Below are 27,415 nucleotides of genomic sequence, written 5' to 3' on the forward strand. Positions count from 1 at the left end.
AAAAGGATGTAATGTCATCTGGGTTTTATTACCGGACACAGCTGGCTGAGGTGACATGTGGCTGTAGCTTGTGTCTTTTTCGTGAAGTTTTACTGCCTACAACAGAATGAATCTTTTCATAAAAAAGACGAGTGATGTCAAAGTCATTTTACATCGTGGGCTGCATATGGCTCACTGTGATCTTAAGTTGGCCAGATCAGCAAAACTCCATTTTCTGTCATTGTCAAGAAATTTAAGTACACATTTAATCCTTGTGATATCTCAATATAAGAAAAAGAAGTGCAGTTTCAACTTTATGACTCAGTTTATCTACATGCTAAAGAAATCCAGCTGTGGTAAATGAAATATGTCAGCCTGACTTAAAGGGTAAGAAGTTCTGGTAGCTCATCGTATTTTAAACTGTCGAATCAATGTAGTTGTAGACCAAAGCAATTGTTTATCTGTTACTTAACTACTTTGGTGCAGTATGAATGGCTGTGCAGGAGGTTGTTATCAGCAGGAAAAGCTGTACAACTTATGAAAATACTGTTAAAAGTCCAAAATTCATGCCCTTCTTCACATTTTCCAATGCTGTCCAGTGGGCCAGATTGTAGTCTTCGGCAGGCCAATTCGGGCCCCCGGGCCTCAAGTTTGACACCCTAATATAGACAAAGACATTTTCAGTGCACCTCACAGATCTTTTTTTATAATTACACCTGATTTAAACACATATAGGAGTTTTTCTTGTAGCTTCTCTTCAGTTCCAGTTTTACGTTCCAAACTGCATTGTGCGTATACATGAGCCTGCATGACTCTGCCAGCGCATTAGCATCACCTGCACATCAGAGAAATCACCTGGAAACCTTTACATGTTTCTTTTACATGAGTTTTGCATTGTCTGTGAGCGCACGCAGGAAAATAAACAAAACCAGAGTCACCGCCTCCCTTTTGTATGTCTGCTTCAAACAGTCAAATTGCACTTTATAATCATCTCCCTTTATGCTTCCTTGTTTTATGTTATTACCTGTATGCATTAGTGTGGTATTTTGTCATGAGCATGGGAATTATTGCACTTTGAGAGGTCAAATTGACCATAAATTTTGACCAACAAAATCAAATTAGTTAATGCTCGAGTCTAAGTAAATGTTTGTGCCACATTTAAAACAAACAAACAAAAGCCTTCAATCTTGTTTGTTAGAAATCATGCTCCCAATAAAGGGATGGTCAGATGGACAACAGCAATACAAAATTCCTCTGTGACTGTGACACTAAAAAGTCACAAAATCTAAAATGCTGCTAGAGGTCCAAAACTCCAACGCGTGCCTGTATTATCTTCAGGTGACTGTCGCTAATCTGCTTTTCCCCTAATAAAAGGAGCAACTGTAAATCTTTTGGCATGTTGTGGTCAGACCAAACAGCCTTACCAGTAAGAGCGGTAATGCAGCGTAACGGTCCAGGGTTTGTTTGTGTGGGTTTACCTTAAGAGATCATTCATTTCAATATGCAAAAATTGTGTGGCTGGTTTTAACCCTATAAAAACTAAACTATGAGATAATTGCCAAAAAATTATGTTTTTTTCCCGTTTTAACTGACAAATAAAAAAAATCAGTTTTATTTTTGAGTTTTCGTTTCTATAATTTTTTATATATTTGGCTTTTGTTTTTGTTTTTTTTGCAACTTATAGCTCAAGAATTATTAGTTAAAATGTATTGTGCAATTTTCAAGGGTTTGGGGAAAAGAACTTGCACTGATGATGCAGATGTCTCAAAATGCTGGTGGCTCCGTAGTGTAGTGGGTTACAGATTTGCCTAAGGAGTGAAAGATCCCCAGGAGGAGACACAGATCCCTTTGGGGTTGCATTAAAAAGAAAAAAAAAAATCTGTCAAGTCAAACATTTGTCACTATCTGTTGTGGTGAGCCACTGTGAGTGATGGAGCAGCTGGAAGTTGCTTTATCTTAGAAATGTAAATGTTTGCTCTGTTTCCTTAACCTCCTCAGTCCTGTATCCTCATATATCAAGATTAGCCTTTTTGGCACCTCATCTTTTGTACTGCTCAATAAAGTGTTTGAGGCTTTGTAAACAATAGTGACTTTATTGTGTTATGCTGTAAAATAAGCCTATTGTCCCCATATGAGGACATAATACTTTGTGTATAAAAGAAATTCTTAGTTTTTACTTATCAGTTCCAAACAATCGCAGATAGAAATGAAAAAAATACCAAATGAGAGGTCAAGTCTCTGGAGGTTAAATATGATGATGACGTGAATTGAGTTTTGCAAAATGCACAAAATGAAAACACTAACTTTTGCTCTGATTGCTATTTTCTACTGTTTTGATCCTATAAAAATGAGTTGACAATATAATGTGAAGATGAATAAATAACCTCCTGATTCTCTCCCGATGACAGAGCAGAGGCCTCTTGGCTATGCTGTGCGTTCACACCAAACTGTGAGTTTATCACCAGACTAACTGGGCTCGGTGATAAGGCAGGAGACAGATGTCAGGGCTGGGATGAGAATGAGGTCACAGGTGGGCAGCTGAAAGGAAGCGTTTGTCCTGACTCGGCAGATGTGGAGCTGGCCCTCAGGAAAAACCTCATATCTGGAAAAATATATGAGCGAATGGAAAAGTGGTCAAACAAAGGGGACATCTTTGCTAATTATTGCTGGAGAGATCAAAGCGGTGATGTGAGTTTAGGAAAATTGGACACACTGTGACGACACATCTGAACAAACCGATTTAGCGCTGCTCTGCTGCGACATCGTGGGTTTTTTTTTGGTTTTTTTATTTTAATTTTTACTTCTTTTTTTTTAGCATCCTCGATTTCGGTCTGGCTGTGAAAATAGCTGGTTCGCTTAACTTCCTCTTTGTTGAGGAAAACAAACCTTGCCAGTAGGCTTGTCCAGGCAATGCTTCCACCACCTGTTTGTGCTCCACACCTGAGAATACCTCATTTTTATAACCTCGGGCAACTCATGGTTCAACATTGTGTTCTTCATCACACCTGGTGCTCAGCTGCTCAATGCGAGAGACAGTGCTGAGTGATGAAAACCCAGCTGCTTGTTTTTGGCGCAGGGAAAGAAGTCGATTAGGTCATGATGTCGGATTGTCTCACAGAGCTGATACATATTAACCCTCCTCACTCTTTCTGGTTGTGTAGTTGTTGGAGACTCAGGATGGCAGGGAGTGAGCTGCTATAGATCTTTGTGTTGGATAAGTGGCAAACCTTCCAAGAAAAGTGAAAGAAAAGATATTTTCAGCATTTAAAATGTGGTGAGGCTATTGAGACAGGAGACAGTCCGCCTTGTTGCACCCAGCAGGAGTCGGAGCTTGCCTCTGGATTAAATCTCAAAAGAATTGAGACACATCTTCTCTCTGCACAGTTCTCTGTAAAGCCTCTTAATGTGCTCATAAGGAAAGGAGAGTTTGCCAGCACACATGCGTCACTTCTTTCATCTATCACTCAAGGAATGATGTCATGTTTAAACCGCACATTCTCAGACACACGCAGTAGCCTCAGTGAACTGACTTCATGCATTTTTGGGAGAGGCTGGTGCGTGAATAACAAGATAGATATGCAAAGGTTGGTTTAGGTGGGTGGAAGTTGTTCGCAAATATCCATTTTTGGGAAGTTCCTGACAAATGCACCACTTTGGGCACCCGTAATCTGTCTCTCTCACGTTTAATGTGTTTTATTAACAATCCTCACGCACACCGGGTGGTCTGGGGAAGTTATCCTAAGACACAATAATTCTCTGAGTCAATGCCAGTCTTCCTTTAGGGTCTTTAAGTAAGACACTCAGCCTCTAAATGGTCCAGTGGTGCAGTGAAATGGTACTCTCTATCGTGATCTATGCAGATGTCATAATGCTTCTAGGCATGTTATAAACAAGTTGGCTGTGAACTATTTTTCATCTGGGACTCTGCAGGAAAACTCTCAGGCTTCTGCTATTAATATTGTACAAAGACTGAGATTTTTGCTTGGTTCCTTGTGTTGCTAATGAGGTCAATTTGTCATTCCCTCTTATTTAGTGCCTCATCATCGGAGGAGGTCCCTGCGGCCTGCGGACTGCCATTGAACTTGCCCTACTGGGTGCTAAAGTGGTGGTGATTGAAAAGAGGGACTCTTTTTCCAGGAACAACGTGCTCCATCTTTGGCCCTATACCATTCATGACCTGCGGGGACTGGGGGCCAAAAAGTTCTATGGAAAATTCTGTGCCGGAGCCATCGACCACATCAGTGAGTATCTGAAACTACACCGGCCTTTGCTTTTCTTTGACCTGTTGTCACAAATTATTAACTCCAACCTTAAAGTGCTTTATGCTGCAAAAAATTTGACATTAAGGTGCTGTACATACATAATATTACCAAGAGTCTGGAGAAATTTCTGTGCACAAGGGTACTGGATGCCTGTGAAAACTAGTATGCCTGTGATCTTCAGGTCCTCAGGTGGCAGCGCATTAGAAAACAGGCAGGATTCTGTCATGGAAATCACTGCATGGGTTCAGGAACACTTTCAGGAATCATGCAAAGAAGAAGCCGTGTGAACATGATCCAGACAGGCTTCTCTGAGCCAAAGCTCATTTAAGGACTAAAAAACTGATCTGTTGTCAGATGAATCAAAATTTACAATTCTTTTTGGAAAACATGGAAATTGCATCATTTGGACTATAAAGTAGAGGAACCACCTGGGTTGTTACCTGAGCTCAGTTTAAAAGCCTGCATCTCTGATAAGTTTGGCAAAACAAATAAAAACAAAGTGACAAAAAAGACCTGTTGGGCTGTTGGACAGATAGAACCTTTTTAAATGTGTGTCGTTGAGGGCTCATCTTTTTTACCTTTTCTGTCCACTGGGCACTAAATGTTTTGATTCAGCTCATTCAGTTGTACTGAAAGCAGCAGTAACAGTCTGTTATTTTTCTAGAAAGATAAGCACAGAAACTGCAGTATTTGGGGAAAAAAAGGACAAAAAAATAACCTTTTGTGCTTCAGGGTTTAGGTTTTTCAACTCAATTTAGTTCAGTTAAATAAATTTTTTATATATATGGATAATTAACTGAAAATTAGCTGCTGTACACCCACCTTTAGCTAATATATTTTACCTTACTGAATAAAAGCAGGTGCAGCAGATTTATGTAATAAAACTAATGTTGGGTAATTATATTAGTTTCTAGTTTCACTTGTCTCCATAAATCTTCCTCATAACTGCTTTGGTTCTTTGTTCATACCGAGGCTGCTAGCTCGTGGCTTGCTCTGAGCTTTCCCTTTGTTCTCTTTTTTTAAAATGTCCGTGTTCAGCCGGGTGAGGGTGATTCAAGAGTCTGTAAGAGTCTGTGGTCACCTCGCAGTTTACTTTGGGTGTTTTCCTCACCACTGCATGTGTGTTGTGCATGCATAAAAGGGACACGTGAGTCTGATTGGCCGGTGGCCGGTGGTTGCTGGTCAGTCAGTCGGTGCATCTTTAATTTTAATCATTTGTATAAAACTCATTTGTACAAAAGAAGCAATCCATGATCTCAACGTTCCTTTTGTATAAAGCTTTCAAATTTTCAAACAATGAGCTGTTTCCTCTCAAGATGGTGTAAAAACTGGCAGGCTTACATCTGTGTCCAAACATTAATCTGAATCTGTCTTGCAGGCATTCAGCAGCTGCAGTTGATCCTGCTGAAGGTTGCCCTGATTGTTGCCGTGGAGTTTCACATCAATGTGGAGTTTGTCAACCTGTTGGAACCTCAGGAAAATGAAGGTCGGTTTCATGTCCAAACAACAGATTAACAGCGAGTTTGTCTTCACTCGCTGACAGTTTGTTTATTAGCCGCAAGATTTGGGGAGATTTAAAAGGCTGAAATTGTACAGCTTGGTGTTTTAATAAGGTGAAGTTGAGATTTTTAACAATGTGTTAAGCTCAATGAAGACGTTTCTTTAGAGATCTATACTGTGGAGCTTCCTGGAGGATTTGTAGTAATCCTCCTGCTCTGCAGCTTCGGCTCATATTCAAGGCTGGTTAGACAGCGAAAGACTTTTCATCCTGCAGTATTTAATTTCCTTGACAGCCACCGGTAAACACGAGATAAACATTGGCATTGAAGTACTTTGCTATCATATTTGGATGAGGTCAGCAACGGTTATTTTGCTCAAATGCATATCTGATACAGGAGGACTTCATGTATTAGAAAGCAGTGAGAATAAAAGTATCACTTTCCTTTTTTTTTCCCCAACTTAATGGCATTAACTGAGCGCTGCTTCGTAAATGACTACTTGACCCTCACATCCTGCATTTCCCTATAAGCTCTGAAGAAGAAAATAGCGAACATGCTATTGTGCTGTTCCTCCAGCTGTAATATCAATGCAGTGATAACAAGAAGAGCCTGGCCTAAATTTAGACACAAACTTGTGTTCTGTGCTCTGCTGCGACGGACTTAGCCGTGCCTTTGACATCATGGAATGCATTTTCCACATGATGATATTGCACAACTTGCCAAGCTGTTCCTGTGCTGGTCTCACACTTCTGTAGCTCCCACTTGCACGCTTAAAATGGGTCATAATAAAGTTGAAAGAGTACTTCAGACTTTAATTATGCTGATGGTCTGCAGGCCAGATGCAGTTGACCTTATGCTTTGAGTCTCTTACTTTCCTGCTCATCATAAAGCTCTATTTCTCCTTTTGTTCACTCTATGCTGATGACTTTAGAGTTGCACAAGCATGGCAGGCGGCGGAGCGATCCAGGAAGAAAAGGTGTTCTTATCATGTAACATTCCCCATGGCATGTGTTATTGTTCTGTGGTGGAATATTCAAATAGGAATGAAAGGCTGTTGTCCTAGGATTTATATTATGTGGCTTTTCGGCCCTCTCAGTTTTACTCTGTCTTTCAGGGGTTGGGTGGAGGGCTGCAATCCAACCTGCTGATCACCCCGTGGCTAACTTTGAGTTTGATGTGGTGGTGGGAGCTGACGGACGCAGAAATACCCTGGAAGGTGAGAAGACGGCAAACAAAAGTGATGAAGAGTATAGATGCCTCAAGGATGTACTGTACTTTTAGACCTGATGAACCTGTTGCGACTAAGAAATTGCTCAAAAATAGTTTAATAGCAGACCTATTGTGCACTTTACAGCCCTTACATTCCTCCAGACTTTTTCTGGGCTCTCACTTTAAATAAACTTGAGGCACGTTATTACAATGCTATAAATGAAACCCACCTTTTGCAAACTTGCACTTGCACGGAGCCATTGATCTCTCCCAGTGGGACCGGCTGCACACAAAACAGCCAAAGCTCTGTACATAAATAGAGCAGAGCTGGGGCTCAGCGCAGCAGCTGATGCTTTCCCCCTGGATCGGTTCCATCATCCCATCTCCATCCGTCTCCTCTCTTTTAAAAATGCTGTCATCTAACGACCAAATCGCAACAAATGCTTATTCCTAAAAAGGGCATTCTGGGGCAGAACAAAACGTTTAGCTCATTCCCCAATTATGAAGACTCCTGGGGGAAATAATTTTTCCCTGCAGTGAGCTTGCTTTTGTGTCTTAGCTACGGTAACATAGAGCAAAATGCTCTCCGTTTGTTGTTGCTGGTTTTGGAAACGAGCAGTGAAGTGACGGATGACATTTAACAGTGACAGTGCGGAGAGGCTGCAGCACATGCTCAGAGCATCACTTCTGTACCGTCACTATTGCACACATCACTTTGTTATATGGAACCACTTGATTTCCCCCCTTCCTCGTAGCCTTCACACACTCATAGTTGGGAGTCTTTCATTTACAGGTTGGAAAAGAAAATAGTTTGATTTGCCAGTAAAATGTTGAACCTTAATTTGAGTTATTTTGGTTATGGGACTGAAGAATGCATGATGTTTTTATTTTTTTTGTTTCCTGTGTCCATTTCTGTTCAAAAGATCTGACATTGGCAGTCATCAGCAGAGCTATTCTGCTACTTTTGTATTTAAAAGATTTAATTAGATTCCACAAAGATACTTTTAAAACTATTTTTGAACTTGAATTCTTACACCTTGAATACATTGTTAATAAAATGAAAGAATGCCACATACTTTTGGTTCTGAAGGCTAATTTGATGATACGTTTGGCAGTTTACTTCTTCGGGCTTTTTACAACACATAGCTTTTTGTTTCCTTGTCGCTAAAAAGAATCACCTTGGCAAGCTGCCTCTTATCCTAAAATGACTTCCTTGCAGTTGTGGTTTACTGTTAGATTTCCTCTGGAAAGGATGATAGGCCTTTGTTTGCTTGTGAAGATTAACATCCCCATTTCTTTCTCTCTTCCGTCTTTATTTTTTCCATTCTCCCAGGTTTCAAAAGGAAGGAGTTCAGGGGTAAACTGGCAATCGCCATCACAGCCAACTTCATCAACAGGAACACCACCGCAGAGGCCAAAGTAGAAGAAATCAGTGGAGTGGCTTTCATCTTCAACCAGAAGTTCTTTCTTGACCTCAAAGAAGAGACAGGTGGGAAGGGAGTGCAAATAGACTCATTAAACCTGGCAATTTCAGAGGCTTAAATTTGAATAAATGCCTAGTTAGTCAGTATCTCATGCTGAATTGTCTTGAGTCCAGTATCACCAATGCTTTATTGTTGTTTGGTATATGATTTTTATCCCCTTGGTGGGTAGTTGCTAGGTAACGTAATGATGTCATATCATCCATATTGAAATTTTTGTGTTGATTTTGTGATGTTACGATTGTGAAATAAAAACAATGTTATGCTTTCACAAGGTGTTATAGGTGCATTAACACAACAAATGAGTCATTTTGTTGGTAGATGGTTGCTAGGCAACATGATGACATCATGATATGTGACATAGAGAAAAGCCCTCAGGCGCCTAAGATGTACCTGTGTGCCAATTTTGGTTGCTCGACTCCTGATAGTGTAGGAGGAGTCTGTGGGCAAGCAAACAGACAGAAGGAGATTTAGTGTATTATAGTAAGATTACAAACTGGGTGTTACACTATGTTGTTATAGTTTTCACTCACACATCCAAATCATTGAATTCAGCTGTTCCGATCACTTCCATGGTCACAGGTGGATAAAATCAAGCACCTACACCTGCAGCTCCGTGAATTCAGTGAATTTAGTGAGGAATTCGTTACTAAACATAAGTCAACTGTTAGTGGTATTGTAACAAAGTGGAAGTGATTGAGAACGACAGCAACTCAGTTATGAACTCACAGAGTAGGGTCAACAGAGGTTACCGACTTTCTGCAGACCTACAAACTTCATGTGGGCTTCAGATTACCTCTAGAACAGTGCCTACAGAGCTTCATGGAATGGGTTTTCATGGCTGAGCAGCTGCATCCAAGCCTTACGTTACCAAACACAATGCAGAGTGGCGGTTGCTGTGGTGTAAAGCCTGCTGCCACTGGACAGCAGTGGAGACGTGTTCTCTGGAGCTGCAAATCCCACTTCTCTGTCTGGTAATCAGATGGATGATTCTGGATTTGGCAGGAGAACGGTGGTTGTCAAACTGCTACAGTTTGACACTTTAAAAGCATGTTAAATATTTGATGAAACACATGCAATTAAAGAAAATGCATGTTACATCATCCAATTTTTGCATTTCAATTTTTTTTCAACAGTGGATGAGTCTTAAATATCACACATAATAATGGATCCAACAGGATCAGCCACAATTATCTGTTAGATGAAAACCAAGCTGTTTAGATTAAACTTCTCTGTGAGACCACTAAGTCACTACAGACCAAATGCAGCAAAAATCAGATCTAAAATCTTCAAATTCACTAAAAGTTTCAGGGATATTTTGCACAGTGTTCTCAATACCTGAAGAAATATCAAGAATGTTGTGCAGCGACTGTTTTCATTATTTTCACTGGGATCATTCTGAGCCTCCAGCAATAAAAAATAAGAAGTCTGTTCATCAGAAAGAGACACTGATGTGTGAAGAAACCATTTATTTAAACCCCTTTCAGCATACAAAAGCGAGTTCAAGCTTTCATCTCTGTGGAAAAAGCTTGTTGGTGATTTTTATGAATTGTAGCCGTAACGCAAACTTGTCATTTGTCACAGGTATTGATCTGGAGAACATTGTGTACTACAAGGACAACACACATTACTTTGTCATGACTGCCAAGAAACAAAGCCTGCTGGACAAGGGAGTCGTCATCAACGTGAGCAAAATACACTAGCTCCACAGATCTGCTGTAATCTTATTTCATGCTGTCTGTTTTTTTTTTTTTATTATTGTTATTTATCTTATATTTTAAAAATAAAGAATATTACAGACAATTTACAGTTCAGGTTTCTTATTCCAAGAATTAATATCGTAAAATACAATAAATTTGAAATCGTCAAATCTTTTGTTTATTTCTAAGACTGTGTCGGTCATGTGTTAAATTCATTGTATTGTAATTTGTTTAGCCCTAAGCACTGGCTTCAGGAGAACCATAACCGCTAACAGATGCAGACAGATGTTGGCAGAACTTGATGCTTCAGAGATTTCGATTCAGAACGATTTGATTTTATCATTTATAAATCTGTGCTCATCAGTTTTTCTTACTTACTTTTCTTTATTCACTGTCTTCCGTTGATTTCTTTCATAAACAGAGAGCTTTTGTTTCGCTTTTGCACACAAATTCATTGTGGTTGTTCTGACTGCTTCGGTCCGACAGGATTACTCAGACACAGAGATGCTGCTGAGTGGTGAAAACGTCAACCAGGAAGCTCTTTTGTGCTACGCCCGAGAGGCTGCTGACTTTGGCACAAACTACCAACTTCCCACACTGGACTTTGCCATGAACCATTGCGGGCAGCCAGATGTAGCAATGTTTGACTTCACTAACATGTACGCCTCTGAGAACGCTGCTCTGGTCAGGGAGAGATTTGGACACCAGTTGCTGGTAGCACTGGTTGGCGACAGTCTGCTTGAGGTAAGACAGCAAGTAGCAGAATCCGGCATTCATGGCATGGATATTTAAATTCCTCTATCCAATTGCTGTGGGCAGAAGACCGGTAGAAAGCGGTCGTTTACAGTTTGCTCTGTCTCAAACTTGATGGTGATGTTGTCTGGAATCACTAAGGGAGCAGAATTTTTGTGCTCTGAGACAATGGTGGTGGTCCAGAAGCACACAGGGACATTTCAGGAATCTATTTAGAGACATGGGCAACCTGAGCTTTTTTAGGAAAGTGTGTAAGATATTCAAACTTGGATAGTCAATGCTTTGGTATGTGACATGACAGGGTAAAACATAACAACAACAGAAATACTAAAGACATCCCAAATTCCAGACAAGACCAAACTTTTCTCTAATGGAGCCACATTTTTCTAATTTCTTTGGTTTCCCATCACTTTTATTTTTTTATTGTGTAAGCAGTCTCTCTGTAAAAGGAAATCTGCACTCAGAAAACATAATCACCCGCTAACACTTCATGTTTGCAGTTTGCTTAAGCATGACTTGATTTTTCCATTATTTCAACTTCTATGACCTGGAATCCAAAAAGCGTGACTCCTTTTTTTGTATATCCCCCGATGACCAAGAGAAGAAGTATGTCAAACAGACTAAAAGCCACGGCACGATGCCTCTAACAATAACTGGCAAACTTGTTGTGTGTTGCTGTGTAGCCCTTCTGGCCAATGGGAACAGGCTGCGCCAGAGGCTTCCTGGCTGCCTTCGACACGGCCTGGATGGTAAAGAGCTGGGCGCAGGGTCAGCCGGTCCTCGAAGTGCTGGCAGAGAGGTACCCACACTTTATGTTGGGCATTAGTGAGCGCCTCCTATAAATCTGTGCTACTCAAACACATTGTTCACATAATCAGCATGTCAAACTCATTTTACGTTGTGGGCCACGAACAGCCCACTTTGATCTTTAGTGGGCCGGAGCAGTGAAACTCACCTTTCTCTCAGTGTAAAGACATTTAACTACACATTTAATTTAACTTAATTAATTTAATATTTTAATATAAGAAGTGCAACTTTAGCAGTACATGTCAGTTTTTCTACATGATAAGGGAAATGCTTTGGGCTTAATAATAATAAATCTTTTTAATTGTAAGAAAAAAATGCATTATTGTTATTTATTTATTCATTTATTTATTTATTCATTTGTGTGTAACATTACAGAAAAAAACTCTGCTAGCTCATTGTGTTGAGTTTCCTGTAATTATAAAATGGAATATTTGTCACGGACCGCCGGGGCAGACCGTGTGGAGAGTGCGTGGAGGACTCAGGTGCAGACACGAGTGACACGGGAGTAAACTTTAAACAAAAGCGAGCCTTTTATTGTGGCTGGTAACGCAAGAGAAACAAACAAGAATAAGGGCAGCTCAAAAGCAATAACTAAACAGAAACCTAAACTGGGAATGAACTAAGGTAAGGCTATGAATACAACAGACCGGGCATGGAAACATGGAGGGTGGGAACACAGACGACGCGACGCAGACTACATGAAACACAGAGACTAAATACACATGAGGAATGATCAGGGGAAGTGGCCACACATGGGAACGCAGCTGACACACATGAACTTAACGACAGGACAGGAGGAGTGAGCTGAATACACTGACAGTGAATGCAGGCCTTCAAAGTAAAACAGGAAACATGAGACATGAACCGGGGAGACGTAGTACAGGGGGAGGTGACATAACTGACAGCATGAACTTGACAGTACAAGACACACAGACATAAACACACGAAGGGCAAGGGAGACGTAATGCAAGGGTGGTATATACAGATGGCTGGACTAACTTAATGAACCTAAACAATCAATAAACATCAAAATAGACTAAACACAAAACACTGGGTCGCACGACCCAGGACCATGACAATATTTCTGTTAATTATTTTTGAACCAAGTGAAAAATATTGTTATTTAAATGTTTATCTATTACTTACTTACTTACTTCGGTCTTTATCAGCAGGAAAAGCTATAAAACTATGAAAATACAGTTAAAAGTTTATATCCTCCTTCACATTTTCCAAAACTGTCCCGTTGGCCTTCTTGAAGGGGACTGATCCTTGCCCCCGGGCCTTAGGTTTGACACACTGGCATTAAAGTGATGCAGTAATGCCTCTTGTCTTGGTACAGGGAGAGCATTTACCGACTACTACCACAGACAACCCCTGAAAACATTGCCAAAAACTTTGAGCAGTACACCCTAGACCCAGCAACTCGATACCCCAACCTCAACTCTACCTGCATCAGGCCTCACCAGGTGAGATGTCAGCAAATCTGTCAATGGATCATTTAAATACTAATACTAATATCTCAGTTCCAACAGCTTTTTCTTTGCCTTTCTGTTTCAGGTGCGTCATTTGTACATTAGCGGACAGCTTAACCCCTGCTCTCTCGAGCGTGCCGCTACCATACGACGGCCTGTCAATCTCTCCAGATGTGGTAAGGGTTAAAGGAATTGAATGCCACTGAGTCATCTCCGGTTATTCACTAATACTATAACTAATAGGGTTTCTTCTCCTTTCAAAGGCTCCTAATGCAATCATTGTAGCCTAAATCTCCCCCATTCAGTTCCTTCCCTTCTAACAGAAGTAGTAAGTCGCCAGAATTAACTTCAGTTTAGGGAATAAGTCACGATATGAGGTTTGTTTTTACATGTGGGTTCATTGAAGAGAGGAAACTATGAAAGAAACAGTCAAACACACATACATCCCTCTCCAATATCAACAAAACTCAATGTCACGTCCATAAAACAACCCTGCGTTTAAACATTTTAAAAAAAAATCAATGACAAAATTTTGAAACCCGAAGCGAAAAGTAAACATTGGTGCCAGAATTCTGTTATATTCTGTTTAGTCTGATTATTCTCGCACTACTCTGTGTGTTTGAGTAAAGCCACTTTAGTCAGTCCTTCGCTCTTATGAGCAAGCACGTACTTGTTTCTACAGGTTTGTGTACAAACCCCAGCACCCACTCTAAACATCTTCTTGCCACTTTATGTAACAGCACACTATTTGTTGGTTTGTCGTCGTGACATCATATCTGACATCATAACCACCGAAACTTTCTTCTAACACAGCCTGCCTTCTTTTCACTGCTTTTTAAGAATTTGATCATTTTAAAAAATCGTCTTTTTTGTGCTTCTGTGGCAGACTCAGAGGTCAGACCAGCGAGGCTTCTCACTTGGTGCCAGAAGCAGACGGAGGGCTACAGGAATGTGATAATCACAGACCTGGCGTCTTCTTGGAAAAATGGTATCGCCCTCTGTGCCCTCATCCACAGATTCAAGCCTCAGCTGATGTACGTATCAACTGTCAGATAATATCAACCTGCAGAGCCACAAACTGATCCCAAACCAGTTGCGTTAACATAGTCGTAGCATGCATGTATTCACATGAGCGTTATCTGTTTTCCTGAGAAGATGAACTCCATGAGCTCTTCAAAAACAACTAGTTGTGAGGAAATTCACATCTTAAAATGGAATGCTAAATATGCTTGGTATGCAATGAAGGGCACTGATCTATATGTGTGTTTATCTGATCTGCTCTCTACCTCCTTAAAACTTGTGCTGATAGATGGGTAAAAAATACTTCATGCACAGCTGTCCCCGAACTAGCTGGGTGCTCACAGGAGTGTGCAGCTGTGTAAATTTCATACATGTCAAGCCAAATTAAATAAATACTAGCTGCTCCAGTACCCATAGCAATGTGTGTCCAACAGAATTACTATTGACTTGTATTTAATTCTAAAAAAACCCCAAGTTTTTCTCTCTATTGATTCAGAGCTGTGGAGAAAAACAGCTAATCAAGAACAAAGAACAAAAGCCATACTTTCATTCTTTGCCACGTTTCAGATCAGACTGCTTCTCACAGCATGGATTTAGTAACTCTAATTTTATCCTCTAACCCCTTAATTAGTGCCTTCATACCTTGCCACATGCCACCACAATTTCATCTGGTCCTGTAAGTTTCCAGGAACCACTGGCATTTTTCCCCTTTCCTCTTTTCCATATGCATGACTGTCAGCAGAGCAGACAGCAGACAGAGCAGGTTCACAGAAGAGAAAGGCAGAAAAAAGTGAGCCTGAGCACTTAGCGAATAATGCCAGAGTTTGTGTGCTCTGCTGCTAGGTTACCGCTCTTGTCTTTACATTACTTCATTACTTCTGAAGTCGTCTGCACACTGTCCACTTAGGTGACGACATAAAGATGCCGTTTCCCCCATTAGAGGCTACTGGCTGCTATTTTCTCCTGCATTTGAGGAAAGCGGTTCTTTGGCTGTGTTGGAAATAAAAATGTGTTTCTGAGTGACGTCATTCCTTTGCACATGTAGTCATTGTCAGTCACATGAAATGTACAGTTCCCTTAAAGAATGTCACTTACACACCACACATGTCCGCAGTGCATCTTAAATAATATAATAATATTTTGATGAGCCCATGTGAGTTGGAGCCTCAGTTTCCTGTTCTTAGATGACAGGAGTAAGCACCTATTGTGGTCATCTGCTTCATGTGCATTCAGGGATGCTCTTCTGCATACCTTTGTTATAACAAGTGCTTATTTTGAGTTACTGTTGGCCTTCTGTTAGCTCAGATCAGTATTCTGACCATTTTCCTCCAGTGTCAACAAGTTATTTTCACAAATTTTCTCTTTTCAGGCCATTCTCTGTAAACCATAGAGATGGTTTTTTTTGGGAAAATCCCAAAACGGTTTCTAAATTACTCAGATCATCCCACATTTAAAGTCACTTAAATCATCTTGTGTCCATAATATGATTCCTAGTTAGAACTTCATCAGGTCATTTTGGCTGTGTCTAAATTTAGTCGTGTGATTGGCTGCCTATCTTGATTACCAAGCAGTTAAACAGATGTACCTAATGAAGTGGCCACTGACTGTAAGTCAACGTAATACCCATATTTTAAAAACAAGTTTTTATGTGTTTGTTGAGGAGTGATTTGGGAAATTGTAAACCAGTACCAGACAAAAGCAAAACAGTCAAAAAACTCTGACCACTTGTGTTAAATTACAATAAAAACACATAATATATTTATACTATTTAATACTCAGTGTGACTGTTTTTGCCTCCATCAGAGATTTTGACTCATTAAACGACGAGGACCACGTTGCAAACCTCCAGCTGGCATTTGACATCAGTGAGCGGGAATTTGGGATTCGTCCATTCACATCTGCGAAGGAGCTGAGTAAAGAGGAGGAGCTGGATAAAACCAAGATGATCAACTACCTGTCCAAGTTCTACGAGCTCTTCCGCGGAACGCCTCTACCTGCATCAGGTGCCCTGCTCTATTATTCTGTGTTGTTATAGCCACTGAAGCCTGGTATTCGTAATATTTCTCCCTCTGTTTTGTTTTTATTCCTTATCTTTTACACCAAATTCCATCGGTGTTGAAGGTCTTACATTTCTTTGGATTTTCTGTGAAAAAATTCGCATGTTGTTCCATCCTGTTAATCAAGTATAATGGTATGAGAGGAATGTGTATCTGCACCAGCACTGCGAGGTTGCACAAGTCTGAGATTCTCAACAGCATACAGCTGTCTGTCTCAACAGAAGTGCTTTTAAAATTTCTGCCTTAACTCTTTTGGAATATTTAACCCCCAACTTCTTACTTCAGCTTCACTGTTTCAGGGAAATGAAAGGGGGTGTCCTCTTTTCTCCCAAACCACTCTTACATATTCTGTGATCTGTAAGGGAATTTCACAATAATGTGACGTTACTGGCTGTTCACGGTTGAAAAATGTGAAGCTGTTAATGCAGTCATGTGTTATTCTGCAGGTTCCAGAGGGGTGGATGAAAACAATGAAGATTATCCGTCGAAGGAAGTCAAAAGTAATAATAATGTGCTCAATTTTGCACTGACCAGGAAACGGGTGCCAAAGGTAACTCTGCGCAGAAGTGCAAGTTTTTCTGTTTGTTCCTTCGGTTTGCTTTATTCCCACTTGTTATTGATTAATCATGACTGTCACATATTCCGATTTTTTTCCTTGCTCTTTGTTTTTAGGAAGAGAAGAAGCTAGACGGTACAGACCCCATTTACAAAAGAAGGCGGAAGTTCTATTTGGAGGAGGTTTGTTAGCATATACTTTGCAAGTGCATAGTTGATCATTTTGCAGGTTTTTTTATGCAGTAAGTTTTGTCTGTCTCTCTTTAGGCCACTAACTTGGCCAGTAATGGCTCCACAGTTCGAGACAGGCCGGATCCAAAGGAAAATAAAGTGCGCTCTATGGCTACGCAGTTGTTGGCCAAGTTTGAAAATAAACCGAACTACACCATCCGCAAAACACAGGTAGAAACTATACACCAATATGTCTCGCAATGGTATGTAGATTTTATTTTATTTCCTGAGTACTAAGTACTGTATGCACTACATTTATCTAAACAACAGTCCAGAAATGGTAAAATCGCCATAGAATTTTTCTTTTTATTTCATGGATCATAAATATGATTTAAATTTCCCCAGTTATGAGCTCGATTCACAGTGGCTTGTGGTTTTAATCTGACAAAACTTTCCTTTTTGCTAGTGCCTCAAAATCTTCTCTTGTCTGATTTTGCTGCTGGTATTTAATCTACTCATATGTTTCTGTTTCTGTTCTTTTTACTAACCCTCTGCAAAATCACAGTCAGACTTGGAGGAGTCCTCATTCCTCCGTACTCTCGACCTCACTGACGGTCTGCCCGTTAAACTCAGACCTCCGGTCCCACCCAAACCTTCTCCTGTGACACAGGTAGTCCAGAACTGCACAAATTAGACAAACCAAATGCATCTGAAAAAAGTGTTTAAAACCTATAAAATTACAGCATATATGTACTTCATGTAGTGGATTTTAGTAACAGATGCCACTATTGTATAAGGCTCTAGCAGAATTCTTCCAAAACAGAGGTTTTTGGGGATCTTTAAAAGGCCATACTTGTGGTTTTGCTTTCTTTGGGTCTGACTGACACGGTCCCTAATTTTACTCCATAAACCAGCTAAATGCCTTCATGCTTGACTGCAATCACATGTTGCACACGCACACTCAGTGAAGCTGGCACAAAACTGAAATCTCAAAATTTAAAATACACAATTAGACATCTGTTTGTTACTTAAATCAAGTAAACAATGCTTACTTTGCAGTTAGCTTTAAATTCAAGCTTTATTTAATTTTCACATTTGATATATGTTTAAATATTCAGAATCACACATTATATGAATATAAGATCCACGCCTGTATTACAGATAGTCACTGAACAGGCTCAGGATGAAGCAGTTTGTGGACAAACAAGAACTCTTTGATAGAAAAACTTAAAATTTTAAAGTCACTTGAACATTTTTTGGAATTTCACATACATTTACTTACATTCCAAGATGGCTGCTTATTATGTTTGCGAATAGTCGTAGCCAATGAGATAAAAAAAACCCATTGTGTCCTATTCAGCCACTGCTGAAGTCAAAGCATTGCATTCATTAGCTGAGCTGTTGGAAAACCAGCAAAAAGCAACAGTCAGCAATGTCATAAATTCTTTCATTCACGTTGAGTCTTCGGTTGCTGACTTGCAGTCTCAGATGTCAGGCTGGTTTTCCAATTCTTGAGCATCCCCCAAATAAATCTTCTTTAAAAACAGGTTCTTCTTACACATGCATGACCACGAGATGGTTACATAACTCTGGGAAAACATAAAGCAAACAGGCCCATATTGATATATTACCTATGCGGGCTGATTTTCATACTGTGCTAGCATGACTAATGTCTGCCAAGGGGGCAGGAAATCAATGTGAAAACTTGTGCTGTGCTTTAAAATGGCTGATTATTTTTAGTTAATGGGTTGAAACCATCCGTATGGCTTTTTACAGTATCTGATCTCTGAGTGGATGCACACAAAAACAAAGGATTCGTTGTTTGTTTGCTTAGTGACGAGTTATAAGAGCTCACATGTTCATTGTCCCTTTCAGTTTGGAGTCAGTATCAGAAAAGCAGCACAACAGTTAGTCCGCCTGCCTCCAAAGACTCTGCCCAAACCCCAGCTTCAGCCCCCACATCCATTTTCTGTAGTAAAGCTCAGACATGTCGATCTAGCGCATGCTGAGACGAAGCCTCAGCTGGAGGGTGCAGAGCCCCCTGTTTCTCCTTCCTCCTGTCAGTCAGCAGTCCATTTCATGACAAGAGTCCTCCATCGTCTCAAGGAGGTGGACGAACACATCTCTGAGGTGAACAGTGCCTCTTCTTTTATTTCTTTAACTCCTGTTTTCTGTCTGTTTTTTCATTCTGTCCTCTTTCTAAATCACTGTGATTGTTGCGTTTCTCAACAAGGAGTGAATGTTGATTATATATCATTTTCTGATTATATATTTAGGCTCGTGTAATATGCAGTCTGATGGTGAAGTCAGCCCCTTTATTATCCAGCCTGACAAAAATTTGCAAGAGTAGTCTTACATATTTAACGCTATATTTAGCGTTGTTGGAAGTTTTTGGCCTTTAATTTAGTCTTTTTTATGATCCCTTACAAAAGTTTTGAAATCCATATTTATTTATTTTTTAGAGCTATCAGACTGTTGCTAACTAGCTATCAAATTATTACCACTCTCAAATCTGTCCATGACTGGAGTCAGAAGATCGCTAACTTAGCTTAGCATAAACAGTGAGCGCAGGGGTAGAAACACGCAACTTAGTTTGTTTTTTTGTTGGACTGCCAACAGACACAATCTCTGATTTATTTCTTTAGCAAGAGTCAGGAAGATATTAGAACTTACAGCTGTTCTGTGGGAGGTTTTTGTTCCCACTGTTGCAAAGTGCTTGCTCATAGAGGAGTTGCTTGATTGTTGGGATTTTCTCCAATAATGTGAGATTCTCCAGCCGACTGATGTGAATTGGCGCGATATAAATAAATAAACAGGATATGAATTCACGAGATGTTTTTTCCTCATTCCACTGTTTATGCTAAGCTAAGCTAACCCCCTGGATCCAGCTCTAGACTGACATGAATGGTCCACTGACGCGCCTCTGATTTTGAGATTGTAAAAACAATGACGCTATTTCAACACATAAACTCTGACTAATGTCAAGAGAATCAGCCACAGAAACTGTGTGACGTTTTCCTTATTTACATGTTGATTGGTTTAAGTGTCGCCTCTTGTTCAGACATCATACAGACTTTACACTATGGAACTGACTGATTAGAGACTGTTTAATGTCCAATCTGACTGCTTTGGACATGTGTATTTTCAAATATAGGTCAGCCGCTATGTGAAAATGTTCCTTTAAGCTGCTGGCTTCAGATATTTTACCCACGCCTGTGTTATTAATGTTGAGATAAATTACATCATTATTTTAGTCTAATCTGAAAATGAGTAATTGTCCTTTTCATTCATGACTTTGGTTGAACTCATATACTAGTCTCTCATTTCTCTGCCAGGACTGTGTGACTATCCCGGTTTTCTGTTCCCATACAGTTTGAGTAATTACATCAACTCAGGTGTGAAATTAATATAATAGGGCGGCTTTTCAAACTGCGACGTCTTTGTTCTCCTCTTGACAATAGACACTTAGCTGTCGAATCCTGCTTCTCGTTGAGAAGACGATAGAAAGGTCTGTCATCACTTACGTGCGCAGTGCTTATTAAGCATTTATTAGTCTGCCTAATTTTGCCTGCGCACACAAAAAGGGTTGTTGGATGAACTGATGACTTTTCTTTTGCCATCCTGCAGAAAAAAGCTCAGACACAACAGGTTAGAGAGTTTCATGCAAAGAGTATAAAGGAAAAAGCCATCCACCTTAGCGGGTTGTTCCCAGGAAACGGTTCTGATGTACTTAAGGTGAATATCTCCAGCTTGATGTGTGATCCCACACTATCCTGTGTGTCTCTGTGCTCCCTGCCCCTCAAAGTGTCCTCATTTGCACGTGTTTTAGGACACAGTTGTGGCATGTTTGCAGTGCTCTCCATCGTTCATTAGTTTTCTAGTGTGTTTATTCTTTGTTTCAATAGAAAAAAAGAAGTACTTTAACCTCAGATTTCTATTATTGTCATGTGCTTTGCATGAGAGCTTTGCTTGAACTGCTGTTTCTGCCCTTTGCTTTTAATTACTGGCAGTCCTCAGAGGACAGAAGTGTGTACTCTTGTGGTTTCACTCTTAGGGTTTCTCTGCTCCACCCTTCCCCAAAAAGCTGTCTCCAACTTAAAAAGCCCATTTCAACCCCCCCAAATATCCAGTTTATGTGTTTTACTCCTGGCCTGTAGTGTTAATATGGTGTGCACCATTTATAGTTGGAAGTTGGAAGTCCAGTTTAGAAAGTCAGAACAGCCCCAACTTTACAATCCAAATTAGCATAAGGGAACGTAAACAACGGAAAAGCTAAAATTGGTCATCTGCACAGTCACTGTTGTGTGTTGACGCTACCTTTTCCGACTTTTCTACTGAAAGGTACAGGATTAATCCATTTACGTATTTCATTGTAGCTTGGGAAGAAACTGCTGGAGGTGGAAAAGGAGCGCTGCAGGCCAGAGAGAAAAATATGTAAATTGGATGCCGTTATAACAGCCAGATATTATAGCAAGAGTTACACTAGTAGAGTATAAAGGAACAACTCCTGGTAGGTAATTATAATCAAGTATTTGTGTTTTACAACCAGTGGGTACACATGAGTAAGTAAGTACATAAGGGCAGGATCATTGAAAAGGAAGCTGAGACTCAGCCTCAGTGTGTCAGTTATAGTGACAGATCTAAAATTCACTTGTATGATTTTGCTGTTTTCCCAGGGCGGCTCAGTACGAAGGGCGTTTCCCCCGTCGGGTGACAAGTGTCACTCGTGTCAGAAGCGTGTTTATATGGTGGAGAGGATCTGCACCGAGGGGCTTTACTTCCACAGGGAGTGTTTCCGCTGTTCGACCTGCAGCTCTGTTCTTCGACAGGGAGCGCATGCTTTCCACTCTGAAGAGGGTATGCTTCTCCAAATGGCGTAGCCACATATTACCTACATGGCACAGAATAACTGAAATGGCTCATCTTGACCTTCACTTTGATCTTACAGGGAAACTCTACTGCAAACTGCATTTTGATCAGCGGAACAATGGGACGAGCATACGGAGGACTTTCTCTCTACCCTCAGTGAGACCTGTGCGTATTTATCCACCTTCCTCTGACAATGATGGATGCAAGGTGTCTAACTTCTCCTCCCATCACCTCCTTCTTAGAATCGTGATAGCATTCAGGAGCACCGTCCTACTGATGAAGATATCACCCCCTCCAGCAGTCCGGCAGACCTGCAGAGTGAACCCGCAGCAGGTACCTTCAGCTCGTTCATGAGGAAACAGCTGAGCTGGCCTCTGAGTGTGACTCGTGCTGTGTGCAACGCCCCCCGGTATCTGTCCCAGCGCGCGTGTCATGCAGCACGGGCCTTTACCGGCCACCTGAGAGACAACGCACAGGACTACACGTTGCTGTATGAGCTACTGAGCATGAGCTTGCCACTGCTGTTTGTTTTACAAGAAGTACTGCTGCAGATGTACACAGAGGCTGTGCCTGATGGGCCGAGCTCTTTAGAGCCTTTACTGCTTTGGCTGCAGGAACATATCAGGCAGAGGATAATCTAGACTTTCAGCTGCAAAAATTTAACCCTCAACATTAAACCAGAGGCCGAGGAGTTCATTAGTTGCAGCGTCCTCAACCTGTTATCATTTTGTACATGTGCACAAGCACCTTCCTGATGTTTACTTACTTTTTATGATGACACTGTAGGTAGATGTTAGATGTGTGGGTGTGCTGGGTGTGCACTAGCCAAAGAAGACACACTGTAGGCTACTTATGCAAAAAGAATTTTGGTTTACTTTTAGTAGTTTACTTTGGGGTAGTTTGTCAAGCAAGGAAAACTGCACCAAATAATTTTGCAGTGGGTTTGATGAGTGAACTGTTATAATATATTGGACACATAGGTTAAAGAGTAAATAGGCAAGTAAATCAAACAAGCCATGATCAGAACATTGGAGCCTATTAGGCTAACTTTTTACAAACTTACTCGTGAAACTGGCCCTGCAGTTAACTGGGATTATGACTGACTAACTTGATGCACTTTAACTTTGAGAACTGCCATATCAATGTAGCAGCAGACACATTTGTCACATTTGACAAAAGCCTGTTCTCATATTAACAGTGACTGCAAGGCAGGCTTTCATTTGACTATGCATATGTACTAAAGACATTTTAATATGTATGCAGGCATGTCTTTTAACAGTCATGTAAGCAGGTTTTTTTACTATCACTTTATAAAACAAACTCTCTGTTTACTCTCAACAACTATTTTTTTATTATTTTTTTGGATAACACCAAAGGATATTTGACACTATGGACTGTCCTAAATACTTTTAGATATTTAGTTCAACTTTGCTGCCATCTGCTGTTCACTCAGAACAAAATATATAGAAATGTGGTAAAATTATAGCCGCAATTAAATTTAAAATAACTGAACAGGTTAATATGTGGTCTAACTGAGGAAAAACAGGAAACACAGGGTCAGCAGCACAGGGTGGCTCCACCGGAACGGAGAGATTTTCCGTTTTGCTGTAGACAATAGAAGCGGTGAGCACGCTGTGATGCGTTTGAATGTGCTTGCCGCTCTTGCTGTAATCTGAAAGCACGATGTCGGACAATCAACTGTAAACCTCTCTGACTAGAAGCCACATAGTTGCTTCCTATTTAGACAATCTATTGATGCTCGTGAAGCACTTTAGAGTAATTTTTAAGGATTTGAAAATCGTCTGGCATTATCGTGAGCGTTTGATGACACTATGTTTGTGTTTTGCTCTCTGCTGCCTTATAGTTTGTGTTAAATTACAGAATCGTGTGATCTTATTTTCCGTGCTGTGCAGGTGGAAAACATGTTTTGTTTTGTTTTTTAATACCAAAGAACAGTTTTCAAGCAAACTAACTGGACTTGCTTCTGTTTAGCAAGTTGACGGTCGAGCAAACTGTAACGTGCACAACGGTGCCAGCATTAACTCTGAATGTCAGTATTGTGCATCGTTTTCATAAACATTTTCTATCTTTGTGCACTGTGCTGTGTTTATTTGCCTTCATGTTGTCATTTTTTTTTTATCAGTTCGTGCTTCTCTTTTCCTCTCATTCAGCGGACGCCTTTTATGAAGCCTGTGAGACAATCGGGTGGTTAGGAGAAATGACTTTTTAAAGGTGATCACCTGCATGGTTGCATCAATGTGAGGCTGTAGATGCTGATATCACATATCAGCGGTTTTAGTGCTGAAATAATATTTTCTTTGAAGTGACACTAAGTTTAAGCTAAGCTAAGGTCAGGACTAATCAACAGTTTTGGGAATGAACTAGTACTAATTCAGCATGGTTTGAGACCTCTGCAAAGAAGCAAAGAGCAAATAAGTTCATGTAACTTTTTTTTATTCCGATCTCACCACAAGGTCTTAGTCTTTTTTGGAGTGTTTTCTTCTTCTTCTCATGGATACCTTAGTCGTTCAAATAAACTCCTGCTTTCAAGGTGAAGAGTAACATTTCCAACTCAAATTTAATCTAAACATGAGGGGAAAAAGTGTTGCTTTTGTTGCTCCAGAATAGCTTCTGTACATATTGAACCTTGAGGTGAGATTACATGTTTCTAAAGTCAACATTTAACAGTGCACCCTTTTTTTGGAATTATGTTTCATTGAGCTGATGTTGTATTTTAAAGGCGAGCTTCCATCAGCGTCTCCTTACAGGAGTTGGGGAGTGTGAAAAATATCCCTTCCAGCTCCAGACCGGCAAGAGTTGTCACTTGAATGAGTATCAATTAAATCAAAAGATGTATTTGATTTAAAAAAAAAAAAAAAATGTGAGTGAGGATTTAAAGAGAAGTACTCTGGGAAGACCTCTTCAGCCTGTTCTTCCCGTCTCTGCTGGAGATGGGCAGCTCAATGCTACGTTATCCACCACTTGCGCGACATACCTGAAGTGCAAGCAACACAAGCATCCAAACTGTGACCGTGATTCCTCCTCTGTGGAAGAAAGGGAAAAGCACACAGCTGACTCATGTGTTTATGCAGTTACTGTAGAATGAGTCCATGAGAGCTACACCTAAAATTTGGCAGTGGCGGCCGGAAGGTGAGGCTTCAAAAACCTCCAGCTCCAGATGGCATCACATCAGACTGGTAATAAAGGCATTATTCTCGAAGCCTTTCCATGATGATCTGACAACAGGGGCAAAGAACTACGATCTGTTTTCAAACCAACGTATTTAACGTTTGAGAGAAATGTTGTTCATTTAACTAATAATAATCATATCCCTTACTCCTAGTCCTACTGTGGTATAGGCACAGATAAGCAACTGACGTTCTAATCCACCATGGTGGATGAGCCAGAGTCATGCATATTAGTCTCATCAGTAATTTTGGTTTGTGTGTTTAGTAAAGAATAAGAATTTTTTTTAAATCCCTTTGAGGTCTACACCTTAAGTCTCAGGCAACAAACTAACAAATTTTCTCAATAAGTGATATCTTTCCCTTTACATGTCTCTTTGCTGGTCGGCCTCTAAAAGCTTGTTTTAGGATGATAATGATGGATGAGGCACATTTTCTTATTATTGTCAGTACACGGTAATGCCTGTTAAAGAGAGATTCTCTTGTTCAGTTCATGAGATTTAGAAGCAGACTTCTTTTCTTTGATTTATTAGTGCCGATATGACAAACACAACACTATACGCTGAAAAAAACGGCTGTTAAATTAATGCTATTTTTCTTTCTTGTTCCCAGCTTTTTCATGCATGCATAAAAGTGTACAAAGATCTCTTAGATATGTCTTAGTTTTTCTCTACTCAGAATCAGTTGAACTTGCAGACTATAAAGAACAGCCGGGCATGTGCAGATTTCTTTTTAAAAGTCTGTTTTCTTTGACTTGAAGAAGTCGCCACAGAAGAAAGCCATCACCTCATCCACTCATCACTAAAAAGGGACTTCAAGTTTTATTGCAGGTTCTATTGCAGAGTAAATACACAGTAGTGACTGCTAACTTTTGATATGATGAATGTTTTTCTACCTTGATGGTCACATACAGTCAGTATGGTGTACACTTTGTTTTGCTGGGAAACTTTGGGTCCCTAGACTCACATCAGCCACCTAAACTTTGTTGCAAGCCAGTCAAATACGTAGTGCCTCCAAATTTCCCAAATACTAATCAGACTGTGCTGCAGGATGCACAAGAGCAAGCAGGATCCAAAGAGGAGCCATTCTACAACCCACAGGACATGAATGTGCTACATCCTGGTGCCAGACATCCTGTATCCATGTCATAATGGGCCAGAGTGATTCTGACAGCACGACTTCTAATATCAGGCATTATCTTTTCAGTCCAACAAAAGAACATTAAACAAACTAAAAATAAAGCAATTAAAGCTGCTATAAATATATATATACATGGCAAAATTAAGTCTGACCTATTACACCGTTCCTTATTTTTTGTCATATAGCTTCTGAGCACTCACACAATGCTCATATTAAACAAGTCCACCACTGCCTCTGTATCTAATATCATAAATATGTTTATTAACTCATCTCTGTCTGTGAGCACAGCAGCCTCAGCCACCTGCTGTTCACACCTTCTGTTTGCAATGGGCAGCCAAGATCCAGTGTAAAACACATAATGAACTGTGAATCGTGTTTGCAAAGAACCACCGGTAGACATAATTCAAAGGAGGGTGCTGGAAATGAGCATAGCATGTCACCTTTAAAGAAGCCTGTTGCATTTCAGTGAATATTCTCAGAAATGTAGAATTTTTTTTTTGTACTAACCTCTGCCTTTCTTGAATAACTTGAATTACATCTGGTTTTTGATGTACACAATACATTCTGTCTCTTCATTAATCAATCTCGAAAGCAAAGTGCTCTCTCATGCCTCTGAAAACTGTAGGTCTCAGAGGTTAAGCTGCCATTGACTGCTCAGCGAAAAATGAAAAAAAGATGCTTGCAAAAAGTAGATAAGTGAACTAAAAAGTCCTTGGCTTTAAAAAGTGTGTTCATCTTTTCAGATGAAGACCGTGTCATTTAAAAAATACACAGCAGTGAAGCCAAAAAATGTTCACTTTAAAAAGATCAAGGTTCAAGGTTCTTTATTTGTCACATGCATAGTTATACAAGTATAACACACAGTGAAATGTAGCCTGACACGCTCCTCGACATGTGCAAAAAATTGGGGGGGGGGGGGGGGGGTGTAGAGGAAGAACATTCATTATATATATATATATATATAGACGAGGAACCATCATGGAAGGACAGGCCCCTGCACGGTATGTACCACCGGCAGATAGAGGAGGTGGCTGATATCCAGAAATCCTACCAGTGGCTGGACTGAAAGACAGCACAGAGGCACTAATCATGGCAGCACAAGAACAAGCTCTGAGCACAAGATCCATAGAGGCTGGGGTCTATCACACCAGGCAAGACCCCAGGTGCAGGCTGTGTAAAGATGCCCCAGAGACAATCCAGCACATAACAGCAGGGTGCAAGATGCTAGCAGGCAAGGCATACATGGAACGCCATAA

The 27,415-nt window shown here is 40.4% G+C and overlaps 1 protein-coding gene across 7 annotated transcripts in view; it reads left to right on the forward strand.

Annotated features, from left to right (window-relative positions):
* The window catches only part of mical2a (microtubule associated monooxygenase, calponin and LIM domain containing 2a), a 40,796-nt gene extending 13,744 nt beyond the window's left edge, over positions 1-27,052 (forward strand). The window contains exons 3-24 of one of the 7 annotated variants that reach the window (XM_085269776.1): positions 4,013-4,220; positions 5,620-5,727; positions 6,855-6,956; positions 8,283-8,438; positions 10,015-10,115; positions 10,617-10,874; positions 11,567-11,682; positions 13,030-13,156; positions 13,248-13,338; positions 14,049-14,196; positions 15,986-16,185; positions 16,686-16,789; positions 16,912-16,977; positions 17,062-17,196; positions 17,531-17,635; positions 18,841-19,095; positions 20,593-20,700; positions 21,642-21,822; positions 21,914-21,999; positions 22,077-22,167; positions 24,006-24,066; positions 24,575-27,052. In XM_085269776.1, coding sequence (XP_085125902.1) covers positions 4,013-4,220; positions 5,620-5,727; positions 6,855-6,956; positions 8,283-8,438; positions 10,015-10,115; positions 10,617-10,874; positions 11,567-11,682; positions 13,030-13,156; positions 13,248-13,338; positions 14,049-14,196; positions 15,986-16,185; positions 16,686-16,789; positions 16,912-16,977; positions 17,062-17,196; positions 17,531-17,635; positions 18,841-19,095; positions 20,593-20,700; positions 21,642-21,822; positions 21,914-21,999; positions 22,077-22,167; positions 24,006-24,064 — 2,805 coding nt within the window. In that variant the 3' untranslated portion in view covers positions 24,065-24,066; positions 24,575-27,052. Of the gene's footprint in view, positions 1-4,012; positions 4,221-5,619; positions 5,728-6,854; positions 6,957-8,282; positions 8,439-10,014; positions 10,116-10,616; positions 10,875-11,566; positions 11,683-13,029; positions 13,157-13,247; positions 13,339-14,048; positions 14,197-15,985; positions 16,186-16,685; positions 16,790-16,911; positions 16,978-17,061; positions 17,197-17,530; positions 17,636-18,840; positions 19,096-20,592; positions 20,701-21,641; positions 21,823-21,913; positions 22,000-22,076; positions 23,931-24,005 lie in introns of those variants that run through there. The other 6 variants (XM_085269777.1, XM_085269775.1, XM_085269774.1 and 3 more) reach the window with 6 other exon arrangements.
* Positions 27,053-27,415: the final 363 nt, after the last annotated feature.

This window comes from Mchenga conophoros, linkage group LG1 (genome assembly GCF_057382185.1).
Source record: "Mchenga conophoros isolate Kocher_MC1m ecotype Shallow Benthic linkage group LG1, M_conophoros_male_GT1.1, whole genome shotgun sequence".
Lineage (NCBI taxonomy): Eukaryota > Metazoa > Chordata > Actinopteri > Cichliformes > Cichlidae > Mchenga > Mchenga conophoros.